This window comes from Cebidichthys violaceus, unplaced genomic scaffold (assembly GCF_023349555.1).
Source record: "Cebidichthys violaceus isolate CVI_PGR_0920_01 unplaced genomic scaffold, fCebVio1.0.p SCAF_51, whole genome shotgun sequence".
In the NCBI taxonomy this organism is placed as follows: domain Eukaryota; kingdom Metazoa; phylum Chordata; class Actinopteri; order Perciformes; family Stichaeidae; genus Cebidichthys; species Cebidichthys violaceus.
In genome coordinates this window covers 1,446,020-1,466,786 of record NW_027176717.1, presented here as the reverse complement: position 1 = coordinate 1,466,786, position 20,767 = coordinate 1,446,020, and the positions used below count along the sequence as shown (strand labels likewise).

General features: G+C 42.8%; 1 protein-coding gene across 1 annotated transcript in view; it reads right to left on the bottom strand.

Moving 5' to 3' along the window:
* Positions 1-2,322: 2,322 nt before the first annotated feature.
* LOC137888094 (serine/threonine-protein kinase WNK1-like) overlaps positions 2,323-20,767 on the bottom strand; it is an 81,674-nt gene continuing 63,229 nt past the window's right edge. Inside the window, 18 exon segments of the mRNA XM_068731397.1 lie at positions 2,323-8,070; positions 8,834-8,890; positions 9,223-9,395; positions 10,967-11,008; positions 13,377-13,469; positions 13,874-14,071; positions 15,142-15,271; positions 15,365-15,440; positions 15,838-16,109; positions 16,224-16,502; positions 16,648-16,730; positions 16,819-16,852; positions 16,969-17,052; positions 17,747-17,803; positions 18,158-18,228; positions 18,311-18,630; positions 18,750-19,695; positions 20,582-20,722. Coding sequence (XP_068587498.1) covers positions 7,630-8,070; positions 8,834-8,890; positions 9,223-9,395; positions 10,967-11,008; positions 13,377-13,469; positions 13,874-14,071; positions 15,142-15,271; positions 15,365-15,440; positions 15,838-16,109; positions 16,224-16,502; positions 16,648-16,730; positions 16,819-16,852; positions 16,969-17,052; positions 17,747-17,803; positions 18,158-18,228; positions 18,311-18,630; positions 18,750-19,695; positions 20,582-20,722 — 3,497 coding nt within the window. The 3' untranslated portion in view covers positions 2,323-7,629.

Below are 20,767 nucleotides of genomic sequence, written 5' to 3'. Positions count from 1 at the left end.
ACCATTCCTCTTCTCTCACTCCCTCTCTCTTTCTCATAGTGTTCTTTTAATTCATCAAGGCCTTTGTGATGTAAGTCGACTAATTGGTCACAACAGGATGAATAAAAGGAGGCATCACATACTCTACTCAACAAAGAAAATCACATTCAAGTAGATTTTTTTATCTCGTTTTAGCTTTTCAAAATGTGCTCAATCACTTTATTCCCACATTCATGCAGGTTAATCCTTCTTGTGACCAGTGGAGGTGGAGGGGTGTGTGTGTGTGTGTGTGTGTTGCATGTCTTTCTTATAAACAATAGATGGTCATCACTGACAGTTACAGTCAGAATGCCACATTGGCTCTTGTACTGTGACCAGATGTAACTTATTCTAACTCAAATCGACTTCAGGAGTCCTTTATACAGCTCAAAGCCAATACAGGATACAATATTAATAATGATGATAATGAATCTGAAAACGAGTCAATTGATTTCACAGCTGAAAAAGTTACTTGTCAGTGCTCTCTGGTGGACAAACTATGTAATAACAGTTTCTACATTACCTCAACATATTTTTTAAATTTCTAAGATGAGATAAAATCAGATGATATATCATCCCAGACAGTTTATCAGATGGGCTCTACTTTAGAAAAAAGTTCTTACATCACCTCAAGTCATATGTGAGCTAATCAATAAAGTAGTAGACCTTTGTGGACAACAGACCAGGGCTGATTTCCTTGGCATCAATGCGCAGTGACTGTTTCTTAATTACTCACTTTCTTGTGTGAGCAGGGCCATTCTTATCCTCAGGCAACATTGAAGGCTAACTCCCAAAATTCAGCCAAAACAGGAACCTGAATGTTGGTTTCCTGCAAGACTGGGAAGCCCCAAAAAAAGAGGAATATAAATGAATCAGAAAAGCATCATATTGTCATCAGTTGTAGTAAACATAAAAATGTACCAGCATGTGGTGCGTGATAATTTTTTCCTCACTCATCGAGGTTTATTTTACACAAGCTTAAAGACGACAGATATATGTGGGAGGTCTGTGTTGAAAGAATAATGTGAGACATTGTAGTTTATGGTGTGAACAGTTTGTGTTTGTGTGTGTGTGTGTGTGTTTCTCCATCCACATGAATCTTCAAGGAATCTAATAGAACAGAGAAGCATTTTATGAGCATCATTATTATTTCACATAGCATAGTCATTAAAAAAACTTGACCAGAGCAGCAACAACTGTCAACTATAAGCTTGAGTAATCTGACCTCTGGATCTCGTGTGAGTTTAAACCCTAGACTTCGCCGTGATTCACAGTAGCCTGAAAACCAATCCCTACACTGCAACAATAATAGAATTAAAATAAAAAAATTGTGTTTTATATTCAGGTTCATCAACTTTATTACATGCTATGAAAGTCCTAAATATCTTTGTTATTTTTTGTATCGCCAGGACAAGTAAATTCCTCAGTAGTAAGTCAAAAATTGTTTTTAAACATATACATTTATATTTAGGACCATTCGAATAACATTCCCCCAAGTTTGACATGGCTCAATGAAGATAAAGATCCCAAAGTGTGCAATGTTTCTGCAGTGTAGTGTTCGTATCCCAGGAAACTTGCATGATGGACATTTATTGTTTTAATGTACCGGTAAGTCTCCTTTTCCTTCCTCCCTTCCCTCCTTCCTTCCTCAGCCTCTTTTTGTCTAGACTAACGTTGTTATTTTCAATTGCCTCCATGGTGACGGATAATAAGCACAGATTCACACCTCACAGCTGTTTCCTAATCAGCCCGAGGCAAGAGGCAGTTTAATGAGGTCTGGATATGAAGGAGTGAATCCTGCAGGTCATTCAGTTACAGAGGACGCTTGCTGCAGCCAAGTGGAGAGGACGAGTAACTGCAACAAAAAGATAAAACAAAGCGGTTTGTCTCAACTTATTGACGGGTTAATACCGTTACCGTTACCCTCCTGTCTAACGTCGACTAATGTACAGCACTTTGAATTGATAATAGAAATAAATAGAAATTAATGACACAGGTTGCACTGCCAGTCATTTTGAACAAAACTTAATATTCCAATTGAAGGCAACGCTTTCTGATTATAAAGGTTGTTAAATTCAATATCATTCCATTTTTACATTTGTTCACATTTCAACCATTTGGAAGGGACTCATAATAGAAATTACTACAAATAAACTGTTGCTTTTAACTGAATGTGAGACCATTAAATGGTTCACAAGAAAAGTCTCATAACAAAAATCATTTAAAAAGATGTTGGTTGTTAAAACATGAACAGCAGAGATACATGATTTCATTTCATATTGATTTATAATCCAGCCACTCCAATTCATTTAAAACAACTTTTATTTATTAAGTTTTTACAAATAAAGTAACAAATTTCATTGTATTGTAGCGCAAAGTTTTTTTTAATATGAAGCTTGAACACTCTATACTTAGTGCAAAACATACCGTTAAAGGCTGCCGATGACTCCTTACGTGTATTTTGTTGTTTTTTCTTTCATTCATTCATACATTGTTTTTTTTAATCCCACCACTTTGTAAAATGTCAAACACGATACAGAAAAATGAAACAACTGATTTAAGAGCGGTGCTGCTACAGACATTAAAACTGCTGATAAGTGAGAATAAGTGAGAGAAAAAAACAACAGAAAAACAGGAGCGCATCAGAGAAACCAGAAACATATTTAACATGTTGAGAAAGTTGTTTTCAGTAACAGTCAGAGAAACCGTTGCTGTGCTTGAGACTCGACATTATTCCACAGGAGCAAGCTACATGAAACAGCATGGAGATGCACTGAATCCATCTTTGTGTATGTTTGTGTGTCTGGATGTGTTTTTTTACACGTGGGCACTTCTACAGTAAAAAGCATAAAGGTTAGCAAGTGCTAAACAGACAAAAACTGTGAAAACACAAACCGAGTCTAATGCGATCAAGTTTGAAACGAGTATTGCTACACTGTACGCGTGTCGCCAGAAAAGGAATCCTACTTTCCCACTTTAAATTCAGGAAACTTCACAATAAGTGTGCCCACACTGGATAACTCTCAAGCCTTTCACAGTAAGAGTCCTTACACCACAACTCAACAAATGAAACTTCACAATAATTGCACCCACTGCTGTTTAAATCTAGAGCTTTAAAAACAAAATAAAAAAAAAAAGAGTCCTCAGCAGGAGACATAACTGTCAAACCAAACTCTACCCTCAGAGCTTGACAGCGTACTGTAACTTTAAATAATATTGCATTGTAGCCACTGCACAGTAGGCATTTCTTTCATAGTAATCATGTAGTAGAGACACAGCAAAATATGATCAAACGTCTACTGTGGAAATCATTTGAGGCTCGAGCAATTGCAAAGTGGAAATCCAGGGTGATACCTGGCAACTAACACGGCTCCAGTGAGTAAAAGCAGTAAAAAATGCACTGAATTTGCTTTTTCTAAATTCTTTACCTCTGATGTTTTCACTCCACTGGCAAAAAGCGACATGGCACTGAGTTGGTGGCATCGTTAAAGGTTTGACTTCTTTTGACAGATCCTGATAACCACAACTAAAGCAAAGTGGCTCAATGAGTATTCACAGCTTCAACCAAACTTGCCTAGTAGTAAAAATGTTGCATTATTATTGACGAGAAACTGAAAATATCCCCAACAAATCAGCAAAAGCAATGTGTTTGGTTTGTACAAAGTAACCTTTTCATGTTTTTAAGTGAATCCAGAAAACTCATTTCCCAACAACAAAAAAAACCTAAAACTAAATGTTTGAAGTGAATGTCAAAGTTTGTACCAGATGTGTTTCACTTGCTCGGACAAATGAAAAGAAGAAAGAGGACAGGGTGTCAAAAGCCTTGAATCTAAAAGCGCCATCATCACTTCCATCGCTTCAACCACCATCATCACTACCAGCACAATCCTCACAACCACCGCTGTGCTCTCACTCACCACCACCACCACCTCTGCAGCTGTGATGATATGTCTAAATGCTTAAATGTTTGTTTCGACATTTCAGTGAGTAAAACCTGGTAAACCCCAACAGCTTCAGAGACCTACGGTGAGAATAGCAGTGAATGAGACAATATTCATACCTTTTGCAGACTTTTTCTGCTCGATAGCAGCAATTCTCAGATGAGGAAGCATTCCCAACCAAATCTGTTGAAAAGACAGCATAGTTCTGCTGGCTTTGTAAATGTTTTTTTAATTATTGAATGATTAGATAGCCAATGTCTTTCCTAGTTGGATAACAAAGGTTTACACTAGAGGAGCAATTAGCTTCCAACTATGAGTGATGGGCTCCTACATGAACACACTAGTTCATGCCAAAGTTTGGACAGTTTTGGTTATTTCACTGGAGATTCAGGATTCAGCAACCTTTGAATCAGGATCCGACGGTAGCTACTCACACCATTTTACAAGCCGACTGGACTTTCAGAACAGAGCAGCGCTGACATTCCCGTTAAGCCCGCTTCAACAAACCAACCACATGTCTGTCCAGCTATCGTAGACTGTGTGCGTTCTGCTTATTTCACATGTAGGTCAAAAAAATAATTAGATGATTGGTCTGGTAAAAACTAAATCTACACTAGAGATGCATCAACTTTAGTTCACTGTATCAATGTGTCTTCTGCTGACTTCAAGCTGCACCTGTGCCTCTAAAATACAGAGTGGTCCAAGCTTCAAATACAATCTTCAACAACTCCCTCCTTAAAACTGAAAACAACATTCCTGCCCACTTCTCCCCTCAATATCTACATTTAAAACCCTGAAAATAAAACGTCACTGACAACCTCTCATGTTCCCTCCTACTTTCGTCATGTTGGTGGTGTAACGGGCCACACTCCACAGAAACACTGACTTCAAACGGTGGCCTTTTTTCAATCTTAAGGGGACAATCTCATTGGTTTATTTTGAGTTAGGGTCAATTCATCTCTTTACAATTCTTGCTTTTTGGAGAGAACACACTCAATTAGCTGAAATCAAAGATAATTAACCACAAGCCAGCTGAAGAGCACACAGTAGCAGCTAACAGCCATTAATACTGCATCTGCACCGACCTACTGCACGCCTGCTCCACTCAAACCAGGTCCAATCATCACCACTGTCTTCAAAGTGACACCCCCTGAACTCTCCACACATGCTGTCAAGTGTGCTTACTTTAACCCAAGTCCTCAACCCCAAAAGAAACAAGCAACGGGAAGGATGCAAGGCACTAGTACGTTCCTTCGGTGTTCACCGGAGGCTCTAGGGGAGGGTCAGGGTCAGCGAAAGAGAGCAAAGATAAAAGACAGACTTTTTTTTTTCTTCAAGTACATAAAAATGGACACCATTGGTTTATACATTCACATTCATCTAACAAAAACAGGGAAGAAAGGGAAGAGGAGGGCGATTTAAAGTGTCTGATATATAAGTACTGTATTAAGAAAAAAAAATAGCTAGCATTACTTTATTACCTAAATATTAACTATCCTGCCGTTCACTTATAATCAGGCTTGGAGGTCGGTTTCGACTTTCAATTCAATCAGTAATAAAAAAGGAACTGAAACTGCGGTTGGTTAGTTGTAAGGCATTTGTTTCAGACCGTGTCCTCAGTCTCTGAACGTGAGGACGATTACTGAAAACCTTTCTCAATTTTCACATTTCTCTGAGAATCCATTCGCTGAAAGCAGTGAATTGAAAGTGAAAGGACCCCGAACCGTTCTCCGTAAGCTTTTTTAAAAAAAAATGTATTTGTGATATTTCACCCTAAAACTTATGTTGTCCAACAACATTTGCTAACAATAAACAATAATCACAGTGTTTCCACATCGTACACCGATGTGCGCGTATAACAGGTCCATCAACAGAACACGTTTTTGTTTCTTTTTAAATAGAATAATTATCATTAACAACAATGTACATTGCAATCATTTCAACACAAATGTTGAAACCACCCTAATGATGACACAAAGAACTGAGGCATTAGTCTGTGAAGGTGTCTGTTAAACGGCTGCTACGCCTCCAACAATGTGTGTGTATTTACACAAGTCTGGTTGTGTATGCAGGGGTGTGTATTTATGTGAATGTCATGTATTATGTGTGCGAGTGTGAGTGTGAGTGTGTGTGTGTGTGTGTGTGTGTGTGTGTGTGTGTGTGTGTGTGTGTGTGTGTGTGTGTGTGTGTGTGTGTGTGTGTGTGTGTGTGTGTGTCAGATTGCTAGCCAGGGGCAGCAAGCAGAACAAACCCAATGAAACAAAACCAAAATAAAACAACAAAATGGAATCATCATGGCTGACATTCTAAAAAATAAACAGAGACACAAACTGTACAGGGACTCTGATATTATTCTGTTAACAAGGCCACTTTTTCACGCTGAGTTCTCTCATGTTTGGGCTTTTTCTTTTTTCTCTAAAAGGTTTCTGCTGTTATTGCTTCAAATGGCAACAGAGAGGCGGAGAGAGGGATGGAGGGAGAGGTGGAGTCGTGACGGTGAAGAGGCGTTTGATGTGCAGAGGCGTCTGTCCGATCCATTCGGTACTTTAGTCATGGCGCACACAGCCAGTGTGCTGCTAAAGCAAGCAGTGGACTGGGATACAGATGAGGTGTTTGACCGCTGCTCTCCTTCTTCCTCCACTGTTCTTTTTTTCCTCCATCTCTCTCCGTCTGTTTGAACAAGGGAGGAACAAGACACAGAAGGTAACAGAGGAGCAGCTGTCACGATTTTTCCTCAAGCTGACGAGTCAAAACACCACCGAGTGCCGGACTGTATCGACTCTGAACCAGGCTCAGTTTGACGCGTTTGATTTCTCAATGTGTGTTTGATTTGTTCTTGATTTTTTTTTTTGTGCTTTGAATTGAGAATTTTTTTTCCAAATTCTGAATACTGAAGAAAAAACACTTCCTAAACACCTCTCAATGCGGCTCTCATCTGAAATTAAAGCTTTTACCTGCTGCTATGTGCATCCTTTCTTTAAAGCATACATTTAAGGGATGCAAACTGCTGGATTTCAGACTGATGTAGCCTCTTGTGCATCGTTTGATGCCAACACCGAACACTGAACACTTAACACGATGGCCAGCCACACTCCCCTCTGCATCCACCAGTTATATGTTTTCTGTATTAAATTTGGAAAAACTGCATTTTTGCATGTTACTGTTGTCTTCAAGTGCTTGAGATTATCTTAATACTCAGCATGAAATGGAACAAGTGTGACCGAGCCATGAGTGCGCACACACAACACCTCACACACCAACAGTAATTAACGCCAATCCGGCACCCTGTCAAAATCTCTTTGGCCTTTTAACATTGCACTCATGAGTCTTCTCCTTTATCCTTGAGCATTTGGCTTTCTGCCACAAACCCACAGTCAAACAGAGCACAAGCGGTGTGACTGCATTTGTGTCTGTGACAGCTTCTCACACACAAACATGGATGGATGCAGAAGTGAGATGCATCGCATAAACTTTGGCGAGTTGGCCTCAACGCACTCCTGATTTCTTTGCTCCTCCTCATGAACAGGTCAGCTTCTGTCACTTCAAACTCCTCGCTCTCCATGCTCCTCCAGTTCTTCCATCCTCCCCAGCCGATCAAACCCGTAACACTCTGTTCCACGCCAGTCTGGTCCAGTCGGGCCGTGATTCAAACCAACCCTCTCCCCCAGTCCTACGTGGTCCTCATGTTGGGTCCTCCTGGGTTGCTGACTGACTTGTGGAGAGAGTTGGTCAGATGGAAAGCCTGGAGGGGCCCCTGTCCGGGAATCTGGCCCTGTCCACCAACTGTGGTGGGGTAGGGGCCCAGTGGCTGGGAGGTGCTGACCAGTAGAGGCCCAGGCTGTGCTGGGGCCTGGTGTGGGTTTGACAGGCCGTGAGCTGGACCGGACCATTGTGCGCCGTAGGCGGCAGTGGGGGTGTAGTGGATGAACTGGGGAGGTTGGGGTTGAGATGGGGCAGAGGAGGCGGGGGGGTGGCACAGGGAGCCCTTGCGGGTGGCCAGAGAGGTAGCAGTGGTGGAGTTTGTAGGGAGGTGGGCTGAACCTCCAATGCTGCTGGGACACAGCTGGCTGGGAGCAGAGTACTTCCTGCCCAGACTGGCTGACTGGATGACCTGGAGAGATGGATGTTTTACATATTAGACTTGTTCAGAAACATCATACTCTAATTTGGTAGATATCCGTGTGTCCTTTAGGAATAAGACACAAATTCAAGATTTAAAAAAAAAAAAATTATTTGGAAAACATGCATCTCAGGGAAACATTTTTTGGAAATGCAAAGTCTCAGATCATTCATATTCAAACATATATATATAAAAATATGTTATCAAATTAGGCAGGTACTGGATTATTAGCTCAACCTGAGTCCTGTCTTTACATTACATTACAGTCATTTAGCAGACACTTTTATCCAAGCAACTTACAATTCAGTATCTATCTATACACCGCTATACACAGCTATGGGAGCAATTTTGGGGTTAAGTGTCTTGCTCAAGGACACATTGACATGAGACTAGCAGAGCAGGAGCCGGGGATCGAACCACCAACCTCCACTGCTCTCCACTTAGCCACGGTCACCTCGTCTTATAGAGGAGCCATGAGTTATAGTCAAAAGAACTTTATTATTTATCGTTTATTTTGGGAAATTTGTCCATTGACTTTAATCAAATGACCACAAACTAATTGAGACACATGGCCAGTTAATAGTATTGCAGCAAAGGAGGACTGTACGGTTTGTGGGTCTCTTTGCATAAAATGAGACTGCCATGTATAGTATAGTCTGCTGTGCTGTGTGTGACAAGAGAGGTCGTGTTTGCCTTTGGGCCCTCTAGCAGGTTAATCCGGCCATGATGTCATAGGGTGAGATCTTACACTGACCTCGTAGCTATGTCCCTGTGCCGGGGCCTGCTGCAGCTGTTTGGCACTCCTCTTCCCCTGAAACAAAGTTAGTTCAGTTTACTTGTCTGTACATTACTTATCAAACACACAAATTTATCACTCAAAACAGTTATGTTTCCTCAAGGATCAATATATAAAAACAGCGGGAGTGTTTAAGGTCCTCATTGTTCATGTTTCACATTTCTTAAAAATCAGCCTGAAACAATGTACATTGGGCAACTTTATCTACTGGATGCTCCCAGAGCTGGGAAGACTAAGCATTTGCCGTCTTTGTCCTTAAGCTTTGTACTAGTCACTAGAATTTGTGAGTCATTGCTGAAGAAACATTTTGTGTGTCAAATAAATTGAACCATAAAACAGCAGTAAACCTGTGAGAGGTTCATGGCATCTCTGGCCCAGTTGTCCACCAGTTTATGGAGGTCATCGGTGAAGGTTCCTTTCCTCTGGTGGGGAGCTGAAATGTTGGGGGGAAGACACTGAGAACCCCCCTGGCTGTGACCCAAACCGCCCGAACCGCTCACTGCGTTGGTGCTATTAGTCCCTGCGGAGGGAGGTGGAGAGAGAGGAGGAGAAGAGCAAAAGATGTGAGGTATTGTTCAAACTAGAAGATGATGATTGATGTTATCTGAATGAATGAGAATGCACTTCCTGTCTTGACCATGAAAAGGGCGTTGCATGGTTGGGACACAGTGTTTAGGGTAGGTCAGCATGTCGACATGTTCGTTATATTGTTTAGTTGTAATGGTAGAAATAATGATGACAGACGGGAACATAAGACTAATTATGATACTTGAGCAGCGTTTTAAAACACACCATGGACACTTTAATGTGACCATAATGAGGCCCGTTTCAGAATAATAAACATTGCTTCAGGTTAGTGATACACTGGGCAACCTTTAAAGCTGACATGAGAGAATCAATGGTGAGGCAGGCCAGCTGTTGAGCACAGTTTCCCCGTGTATCACTGATCTCGTGTCTGTTGTTTGACCATAAGGTGGCACTCAAGCATCAAATTGATCAGCGCAAATTCACTACAGAACATAAACGCAAACACTGCAAACTGACCAGGGTGTTCTATCGCAGTATGTAGCCTCTGTTCAAGTTAAGTTCACTTTTTATAAACTATTATATTATACCAGCCCCATAATCACAGCATGTTCATAGTTAGTGCCTCTGTAACAATCCAATAGGAAACTAAATCAGTATAAACTGAGAGGTTATGAAATACCAGCTCTTTGCTACTCACTCTGCTGGTTTCAGATATTGTCACATAATTATCTCAGAAATAAAGGATTTCAATCAAATCTGGATCCCCAAAACTGCACACACAGCTCTGGTAATATGCATTGTATGTTTTTATGTTTTAAGAAATCATTGAGGCCAAGAAAACATCAGGATTAATAGGATTTGTGATTTCACCCCTGTCTGTAGTTTCTTTATAATCATTCCTTTACTATAGCTTTAAGCCAGGCTGTAATTACATTACACAGATCTGTTTGTATCAGATATTACATGAGAACAGACATAATATGCAGAGATTACCCAGGAAAAACAAACTATACAGTTGGTCTGACAGAAAACTGGCATGTCATGCTAAATAAAATGGAGGAAAATAAGAATGAGGAAACGCTGAGTCATGACTGACTGCAGCAGAATGGAATTCTGGGCAATGTAGTCAAGACTGCAATTTATGACGAGGGAGGAGAGGAAAAGGGAGCAGGCAGAGTGGCGAACAGCTGTTCAGATGTGCTAGTGTGTGTTTGTACGTGTATGTGTGTGTGTGTGTGTGTGTGTGTGTGTGTGTGTGTGTGTGTGTGTGTGTGAGCTTGCAGGTGCATGCACTGTCAGCTTGAATCTGTGATGGCTGGTCAATTCAGTCATTTCAGTCTTCAAACTGGGTGTCCTTTGATCCTTCAGTGTCAAAATGTCTACGTTGAAAATACAACGTTTCAGTAGCTGAAATAACTGAATCGAACTGATCTCAAATCTGGCAGAGGATCAAAGTGGGAATCTAAAGGACATTAGAGAGCAGAAGGACGCGTGGCAGAGCAAGTGCAAGGATGGAAGAGGGCATCGATGGAGGGAGGAAAGACCAAAAAGAGAGATAATTACTACAGAGCTGGTTGCAGGGGCAGACTTTTTTCACCATCTTCCCTGTGCGGCCGGAAGACAACGATCGGAGGATTGGGAGAGAGTCAGAGTTAAACCACAACACCCGACAACCAAACACAATGCACCCAAGTAGGATTATCTGAACTTGTCAATAAACAACACCTTGGGGTTGAGTTGCCCAATGACATCTTTACACTGAGCTAAGTACCTGTAACAGTGCACTGTGAAGCATTCGTGTGCAGTTTTTAGATGTATAAAAAGGTGAGTGTTCTGCACTCTGCACTGTGACCACAGATGTTTGTCTTTAGACAATGCCAAGATAACCTTCTGAGGAAGTGCAGACACCAACTTCAAGCACACTTACTACAGCAAAAACAGAGCAGTTAATACTGGTATATTCATATTTTGTAACCAAAACTCTTGGTTATAATACTTGTGTTTAACAGTAAACCAAAACTGAGTCTTTGCCTTAAAGTCTTGTCTGTGTACTGTGGCTTGAAGACGTTTTTGGGTAACCAACCCCCAGTTCTCATGTGATTCTGAGTCCTCTCTACAGCTCAAAGGGCCGTTCCAGAACTGGGTCCAAATTAAGATTCATATTTATCAAAGCACCCTGTTTCCAGACCTCGGAGCTGCTGCACACATGTCTGATTTGGTCAGCCATTTAAAAAGAATGGGGTGAAACTAAATGCCTTATTGTCAGGATCATTTACATGAATGATCAAATCAATTTAATGTTTTCTTCCTCTTTGCGAACAAGAACAGTAAGACCCAGGTCTGTCTCTCTCCCTTCCTGGCTGTGCAGTGACAGGGAACAGGTGGACAGGGAACAGGTGAAGGAGAGAGGGGTGAGGAAAGGGAGTGAGGGAAAGGAGTAAGGAAGAGAGAGAAAGGGTTTGAGCTGCAGAGGGTTCAGAAGCATTCATAAACATGTCTTCATGATGCACATAAACTTCACCCAAGACTATATATTCTGATTCTAATATTAGACTGACGCACAGAACTGTGCTTAACCAAACGAGTCATTGCAATTAACCACGTTTGATAAAAACAAATAATACATCTATTAAAAACTGTACGGCACAAATCTCAAGTCATCAGGTCTTTCCTCGTTAGTCTGCTTGTTTTCACAGAAGGAAAAGTTAGACTGACACACAAACCAAACCGCATCACCGATTTCTAACTTAGCAGGACTAGAGATGAAACGTATGAAACACTCGTTATCACGCTAGTTGCCGTGAAGAATTATCTAATTGGCTAAAATGTAAACGTGCTGCACAATGAAGCAATTTGAAAATTAGCATTTTAGCTGCATTTTTAATAATTTCCCAAGGACCTAACTTGTTTCATGCAATCTTGTATGGTTACATTGCCCTCATTTTTGACTGACTTAAAAAAATAAATAATCAAAATGTGATTTGGTTGAACTGTAAACAGATACACCAGTGGCTCTTCTCTCTTTATTACACAGTAATTACTCAAATAGTGTGTATTTAACTGCACTTGTCGCCAAATCAACCAGGACTGATATCGTGAGGATTACAACGACTTCCCAGTCACTAATGTAAGTTTCATGTCAGAACCTCACAGTTGCTGTATTGTGTTTTGGCTGGTTAATTCCACATGGCCTCTAGAAACAAACAGGTTTTGATGAAAATGGCAGTGCAATTTGTTGACTGCCTTTTAAAGTATTACTTTTAGACAGTTGACACTTTGCTGAGTCCTTTCTATCAATTATGATTTGTTTTTGATTTTGGCAATGCTGTTATTCTCTGCAGCTAAACGTGCACAAGGGTGGCATTGAATGTAAAGTTAACAGATGACTTGTTTGTCAAGGACGACTATGTCAAAGGAAAGAAAGAAAGGGAGAAAGAAAGAATACTGAGAGAGTGGAATGAAAAGTATTTTTAAAAGTAAGTGAAGACGACTATGGGAAGTTTTGGGATGTTTGTCATTAGGCTAACTTTCTGTATCCTGCAGCAAGCTCTTGTCTGTCTCCTCTGTATCTTATTTTCTTGTGGCTGTGCCATAAAATTGTACTTAAGGGAGCTACAGTGTGCAGATTTTCTTTCATGTATTCAGAAAGAAATTTAGTTTGTCTGGTAATTTTGAGCAGATAACTTGAATCCCAACTGAGGCAGTGAGAAAGCTCTCAGGTTTAAAAGTATTAGCCCTTGGGTGAATTCATATTTTCTATTAATGCCTGAAAAGCTGAATTTATTGGAGACATCGGTTTTCTGCAGGACACTGGTGATATCACAAGCAGAGGGTCTTCCTCCATCAAAGAAGGAAACCCACGGGAAGACGGGACGACTGTGACTTGACAGATATAGGAGTCCAAAAATAAGAACAAAAGTAAGTAAAGACAACGGGTAAAAAGAGAAGAGCAAAGAAATAAAGCGTTACACACAAAGAGCCAAGCAGGGCGTACTCAGAAAGCGCGTCCTCCTGCCGCCAGGCTTGAAGGCCAAACGCTCCGAACCCCAGCTGAACTTTACACAGCCTGAAGAGAGGGAGGAGGGAAGAGATGAAGAACCAGTAAAGGAGAGAGCAAAGAAGAGAGGGGAGATATAGAGAAAGGTAGAGGTGAAGAAGATAGGAGAGAAAATGAGGAGAGCAACAAAAAGACAAAGAAAAACAGGGACATACAGGACATACGTAAGACAAGAAAGATATAGAAGAGAAGGAAGGAGAGAGACACAGGTGAAGGAATACAAAGGAAGAATGTAACAGTCAGTTAGCCATTGCACCGCTTTACACAGAGCGAGAAACAGATGAAGAAAGATAGAAAAAGATGTGATTTGTGTTTTGTGAGCGAGTGAAGACAAACCAAATGCGTGCGTTTATGCAAAGTAGTTCTAATGTTGTGGGGAAGCTCATGAGGCCTGCTGCAGACTGCGTGCCTACCTGGGGTGGGAGCACACAGGCTGGGCACAGAGAGCGCCGCCTCGCTGGTGTAGGCCGAACACAGGTTGTTGCTGGAGGGAGAGGGTTTGAGTGGCTGGAGCAGGGTACTGCTGCACGAATCGGCTAATCCTCCGGGGGTTAACAGAGCCAGCTGGCCGGGGTACATGGTGGGGACGCTCTGGGCAGATAAAGTGCTGCCTGGAGATAGCACAAGGCGTGGGCAAGAGAGGACAGGGCAGTAACGACACACCGGAGCGACCAGAGACACACAAACACAAAGGTAATGGACAAATAACACACCCGCCACCGTAGACATTTACATACACAAGCACACAGAGAGAAACAGACGGGGAAAGCAGTCAGAAATGTTCAATCTCTGAGCCTGAACCAGCGTGTAACCAAGCACATCAACACACACACACACACACACACACACACACACACACACACACACACACACACACACACACACACACACACACACACACACACACACACACACACACACACACACACACGCATGCATAAACACAAAGACAGTGTAACATTAGGGTAAAGGTTTTTTGGCTGAAGTATAGGACTAAAGACGTCAGTTTAACTATATGACAAAAAATGACACATTGTCTCACGTTCGTCTGTTGGTATCTAGCTATAATGATATTTGTTGGTTTAATTTGTCCAGGTTTTAGTGAGATGAGTGGAATCTCATTTGTATTGCTCAAAACATTCAGAAATGTGATTTAAACTAGGTCAACAGTCTACAGCCATGCTGGCAGCTATGTCACATTAGACATTGTACGGGTAAAGCATTGCTTGGGCGAAATGCTAACGTCAACATGCTACCATACTCACTATTCCAATGTTAACATGATGATCTTGATCAGGTAATGTTTGACATATTCCTTTAGCACACTAACATTTGCTAATCAGCACTAAACACAAAGGACAGCCGAGGACGATGTCGTTGGTTTTGCAGGTTTTGTCATAAACGAAAGTCTTGGACAAATGTGTCAATGTCAACTATTTTCAGTTCTCCTTCTGAAAAGACATGCTGCTGTTATATCTGGTGCTGTGAGCAACATTCACCAACTCTTATTTACCACCATTGTGTTGGGGTGGAGGCAGAAATCTTAAAGATGCATATCTCAAATCCTGGACAAATAAAACCAACCACAGCATGGCTAGTAACCACTGGAAATAAGCAACAAATCATGCTTCTTTGAACTTTGGGTGAACCAACTCTTCAATACAAATGTTTGAGAGCCTACCTGGCTGTAATGGACTCTTGCTGCTGTGCATGGAGCTGGTTCTGGATGATTTGGAGGATTTGCTTTTGGAAGGACGTCTCCTCCTGCCAGTCAAGCCTAAAACTGGAGGGAGCACTGCAGCTGGAGGGACCTACACAGAGTACCAAGAAAGGGTGGTGGCTTGCTATACACTGTACAAGATACCGTTTGTAGTGTTCGGACAGATGCAGCCAGTGTGAGTTACCTTTCCCAGCCTGGTAAAGAGACTGTCTATTTCATCCTTCTGGCGGGAGTGCAGGGCCTGAATCTCACGCATGTGCCTGGTGGTAGAAAGAGGGAATGAAAAATATATATGAGGAATTTGACAAGCAAAAGAAAGAGACAATGGGAGTGAGGAAGCGAGGAGAGAGGAGGGCCAAGCGTTCAAGGAAGAACATTCCTTTTCAAGAAAAGAGGAAGGAGTACGAGAAAGAAGTAATGAAGGAACGTGGGTGGTTAACCTCATTCTTGAGGGTGAGGAAAGAGGAAGAGGAGAAAAGAGAAGCAGAGCACAGCCTTCTATTTTTGGGGGGCACATAAATAGAAGACAGAAGAAAGCAAAACCTAGTTTATTTCAAAGCAGTTCAACCTAAAAAGAGGCGATGGAAGGTGAAAGAGGAGAAGGTTGATAGAATGACATCTTAGAGATGTTTGGGAAGAGAGGAAGGGATGATTTACTTTTCTCTGAGGTGGCTGACTTCCAGTTTAAAGTCTTCATCCTCAAATTCGGAGTCGTTGTCACTGCTGATGTAGGAGTTATTAAAGGAGTTGTTGTTCAGACTGGGCAGCGAGGCTTTATGAGCAGACTCTGGACTCAAAAACTGCCCATAATTACTGGGTCCATTAGCAGGCTGGGCAGCGGGTGGAGACATCTGCCTGGACTCAAGGCTCTGCTCCTGTGCACGACTGACTGAGAATCTACCAACATGGGCCTCTGGGTTGGTGGTAACCTGAAATAAAAGAACAAAATATTCAATGAAATAATGAATGAATGGACAGCGGGACAAACAAAGGAACCCCTCACCCGTTACACTACAAGATCAAAAACAGGAAACAGGAAATACCTGGAAGCGTCCGATGGTTGTGGTGGGCTTAGGAGAGGGGCAGGGCGAGGTGAGGGGGGAGGGGTGGTGTGACCCTCCCAGAGTCCGCTGGGGGAGTCCGTCCACAACATCTCCTCCATGTCCTCCCCCTCTCAGAGGAGACGAGGACTCCTTGTGCAGTGTGTTCTCCGGGCTGGAGAGACTGGAGGAGGACGACGAGGAAGAGGACGAGGAGGGGGTGGAGGAAGATTCAGTACATGCCGGTCGTTTGACAGGACGAGCTTCGGTAGCCAACGAGACCTAATCAGTGAGGAGTCAGGGAAAACAAACTGAAATTAAAGGTTTATAACAGACCTCTAACAACATGAATTATGTCACCCTTAGACCCTTTGAAAAGGAAATGCGTAGATAATCATGAATGGTCTGTAGTGAAGGGAAATCTTACCTGAAATCTTCCCAGTTTGATTCCACCTGAAGGATGAAGAGGACCAGAAGACAACCCAGTTGCTTCCTCCAGAGAGAAGGGAACTTAAAGACAGATGTTAAAAATATTAGACGGACAGATAAACAGCAGCTATAAAGACCGAGACACAGATTAATAGATTTATATACATACTTGGTTGTCCCGCTGAAGATGCGCCACTGTGAGACTGTAAAAGAAGAAAGTGGGTTAGTAGTGAGCAGTGTCATTGAAATACAATGCAAGTATGAGTAATATCCAAACATGTGTTTGTGTTTACCTGTGTGTGTGCGCTCGTGTGTTTACCTGTGTGTGTGTGCTGACAGGAACAGTCTCTGGGCTCAGTGCTCTCCTCAACTGAGCATCCAGGTCCTCCAGAGGTTGCTGGGACTGGAAAAAGACAGATACACGCTTAGACTTAGGCATGCACATGCATGCACACGCACGCACACACACACAAATTTAAGCAAACACACACAGGATCGGCCACTGAAGTTGATTAGCGATACAAGCACAGATCAGCCAAAAGCACACATGTATGGTTACTAGAGCTGAACCATAATTCACATAATTCATTATCATTTTTTACTGCCATTCAGCAGATATGAGTGTGCGTACATTTTAGAAGCCAGCGCATTGTAAGAGGCATTATCCCTATTCAGCAGACCAACACACACACACACACACACACACACACACACACACACACACACACTCAGGTAAGGCGATGTAGAAGGCATGCACGGTATTCTCCCGAGCATTTTAACTGCAATTAAAAAAATAAATCATTAAAATGAAAATTAATTTGTGTCTCTGAACCAGCCTTCTATCCTATTTCTTTTATCACCTATCATTAATGTATGTATTGTTCTACTGTTCTTTGTTGTTTAGGATGTAAAAGTAAAATTTATGAAGGAGATGAAACATAACGTCTGAGGTCTCAGGTTTCACAAGCAGAAGCACTATTCATACACAGCAGATACAGCACATCTGTAATCATAAGCATTACAGGCTCAGTAGCATACAGTGTTGCGTTGCATTGGAAATAGAACTCTAAAAATGAGCAAAAAAAACAAACAAACACCTGTATTAGACAAGGTCCAGGGAAGGATGGCAGGAGTTCTGAAGGAGGAGAACTGGCCTAATCCCAGAGGAAGAGAGTCGATGAAAAGACAGAGTGGGAGAAATGAGAGAGATAAGATTTGAAGAGGAGGTTTGAGAATAGTGTTCGTTGTGGAGAATGTTAAAAGAAATTTGCATGCCAGATGAATTGGAAAGTGAGTAGAAACATCTTCCAACACCTATAATTTCTAAAGATTAAATAATCTGAAGTTTTTTAACCTTTAAAAGTGTAATACTGTAAATGAACTGGGCAGTTTCTCTTCAAAACACTGGTCTGATAGCTGACCACAGAATTAAGTAACTAACACCACTAGTGCTTTAACTATATCGAAATAACTAGTATCGCCATCGACGGCTAGACTGGCTCACTCACCGGTGCCCTGGATAAAGGGGGTTTGGATGGAGTGGTCTGGCTGAAGGATGAAGCAGGGAGGACTGTAGAAACTGAAACCATAAAGTCAGTAACCAGCATTATTAAAACACATGTTACCTGACCCGACACACATACACATATTAATCTACATACCAATCGGTGCAGGGGTGGAGATAGGTGTTCCAGGGCCCTGGATGGGAAGAGGTGACCCAAGTGACAGGCTGGAGGGAGGCTGAGGAGGATTGGCTGGCTGACTGGAGCCAGGTGTGGTGACAGATGTGCTGGAGGTAGAGCAGGGCCCCAATGGAGACGAGGTACCTGCCACAGGGGCTCCAGAGGCAGTGTCAGCAGCTAGGATGTCTCCCTGGGCGGCTGGCGCCCCTCCACCGAGATCCATGAAGAGAGAGCGCAGCTTCTTCTCCAGAGCTTGAATGTCGTCCGGTTTGCCTTGTGACTCAGCGAATGCCTCACACCTGAGAAAAATATCAAGGAATGTTTTGCAACTCTGCACAATGGATGAAACAAGCCCCTAAAAACTTGCTAACCATCTATCTTTCAGTGACTAAATAAAGACATATCGTCCATCTCTCACCTTGCATCGCATTCCCCACAGTGTGTGTGCGTCTGCCCAGGCAGGGCAGCCGTCTGCGGCTGGGAGTGGACCGAGGTTGGCTGGACTGAGGGAACACTGGTGGTCACCGGCTGAAGCCCCACAGCGGAGGAGGAGGAGGGGGGAGAGTGGATGGGGTGGGAGGCGGCAGAGGGCGCGAGCTGGGGGCCAGGGATGGCAGTGGTAGGGATGACAGTGGAGGAGAGGGAAGCAGTAGAGGAGGAGGGGGGAGAGACTGACAGATGATCGGAGGAGACTTCACCAGGTGGAAGAGTGGAGAAGGGAGGGGAGATTACAAGAGGAAGAGCCTGGGCGGGAGGAGGGGAGGTGAGCATTGTTGGGGGGATGCTGGAGATGCTGGCAGGTGGTAAAGTGGAGGGTACTGAAGTAGCAATGACAGCAGGGACAGTTTGAGACTGAGGCTGGGTGAAAATCTGGGGTTGAATTTGTGCTTGCCCCTGGACCTGCACCTGTCCTTGGGGTTGGGACGCAGCCTGTGTCCCCGGCTGTGGTAGTACCTGTGACTGAAGGATGGACTGATTCACCAAAGTGGGAGGAGGGGAGGAGGAACAAGGGGGGCTGAGACCGACAGCGGGCTTGGAGGAGGGGGTGTAGGAGGAGGAGGAGGAAGGGGGAGGAAGAGAGGCATCCGAGGCCTGCTCCTGTGCCTGGTTCAAATTAGAAGGGACAAGTCCAGCTGTAGCATCCACAGTAGGAGTGACTATGCTAGCCTGTGAAGGGAGAGACGCTGCTGCAGGCTGCAGAAAAGGGTGGGTGGAGTGGATTAAAGCTGGGGCGGTGCTGGGTCCAGCATCAAACTGGTTCTGTCTGAGCTCAGAAAAGGCCTGTTGTAAGCTGATTGCTCCAGCAGACTGAGACAAGTTCACTCCTTGAGCCGGAGCCTGAGATGGAGCTGAAGCTGGAGGAACTGGAAATAAAGAAACACTGTTTTAATCCCAAAAGTCCTTTGTGTTCACTTTAAGGTCTTTGACCTATCCGTACTTGTACATTGTCATTGTTTGTTTTCACGAACTTGGAGATTGAAATTGAGATAAAGGGGAACTTCACTCCAACAATGTTATAGGAGTGCTATACTAACTTGGAGGAATACTCTTTTGAAGGTGACCGTTATGTCAGTGACTGTCTATTTGGTTTGTTAAGAAAGGTTTAGGTTTCTTACCGTCATACAGGTTTCAGCATGAATCAAGGTCAGAGTGTGGAGGGGGGAAAATGGTTAACCACTTATAAGTTTAGCTACCTTCAGTCTCGTGGTCTTGATTGGATTTGTCGTTTGGTCCCCTTTGGATAATTCAGAAATTTGGGAAGGACTAAGAAGAATTAAACATTTTGTCTTCCAATGTTCTACTAAAGGACCCTATTGCATCAAATCAAATGAATGTCATTGTCTTATTGCATTTGGACAGAACATTTGCACTTTTTCCTTTAAAAGCATTACAGCATAATCTGATGAGTGTGTGAGTACACTGTCATTTAGTGCACAATTGTGTGCGTTCGTTAAAGTTAAATTGAAGAAAAACGGGGAAACCTGGGTCTTAATTTAGTATTTCTTTCTTTTTTTGCCGATCATTATAATCTTTGAAAAAAATGAATACTTTTTTTTATATTAAGTTGATAGGTTGTAAACAAATCCTTCCTTTGGGAAAGAAAAAGAGTGTACTGTTTGTGTGAGAGAGACACACACACACACACACACACACACACACACACACACACACACACACACACACACACACACACACACACACACACACACACACACACACACACACACACACACACACCACCCCCCTAACCTATTTCAACAGGAGGTGCACGGGCAGGAGAAGGAGATGAGGGAAACATTTGTTCCTTCAGCCTGGCTTCAGGTACGGGGCTGACAATGAACCTCCGACCTGCTGAATGGACCACTTGTGCTGTTGCACTGGGAGGGATGTCTGGGGAGAGACAAATGTCAAAACACACCATTGTTATTGGTTAAT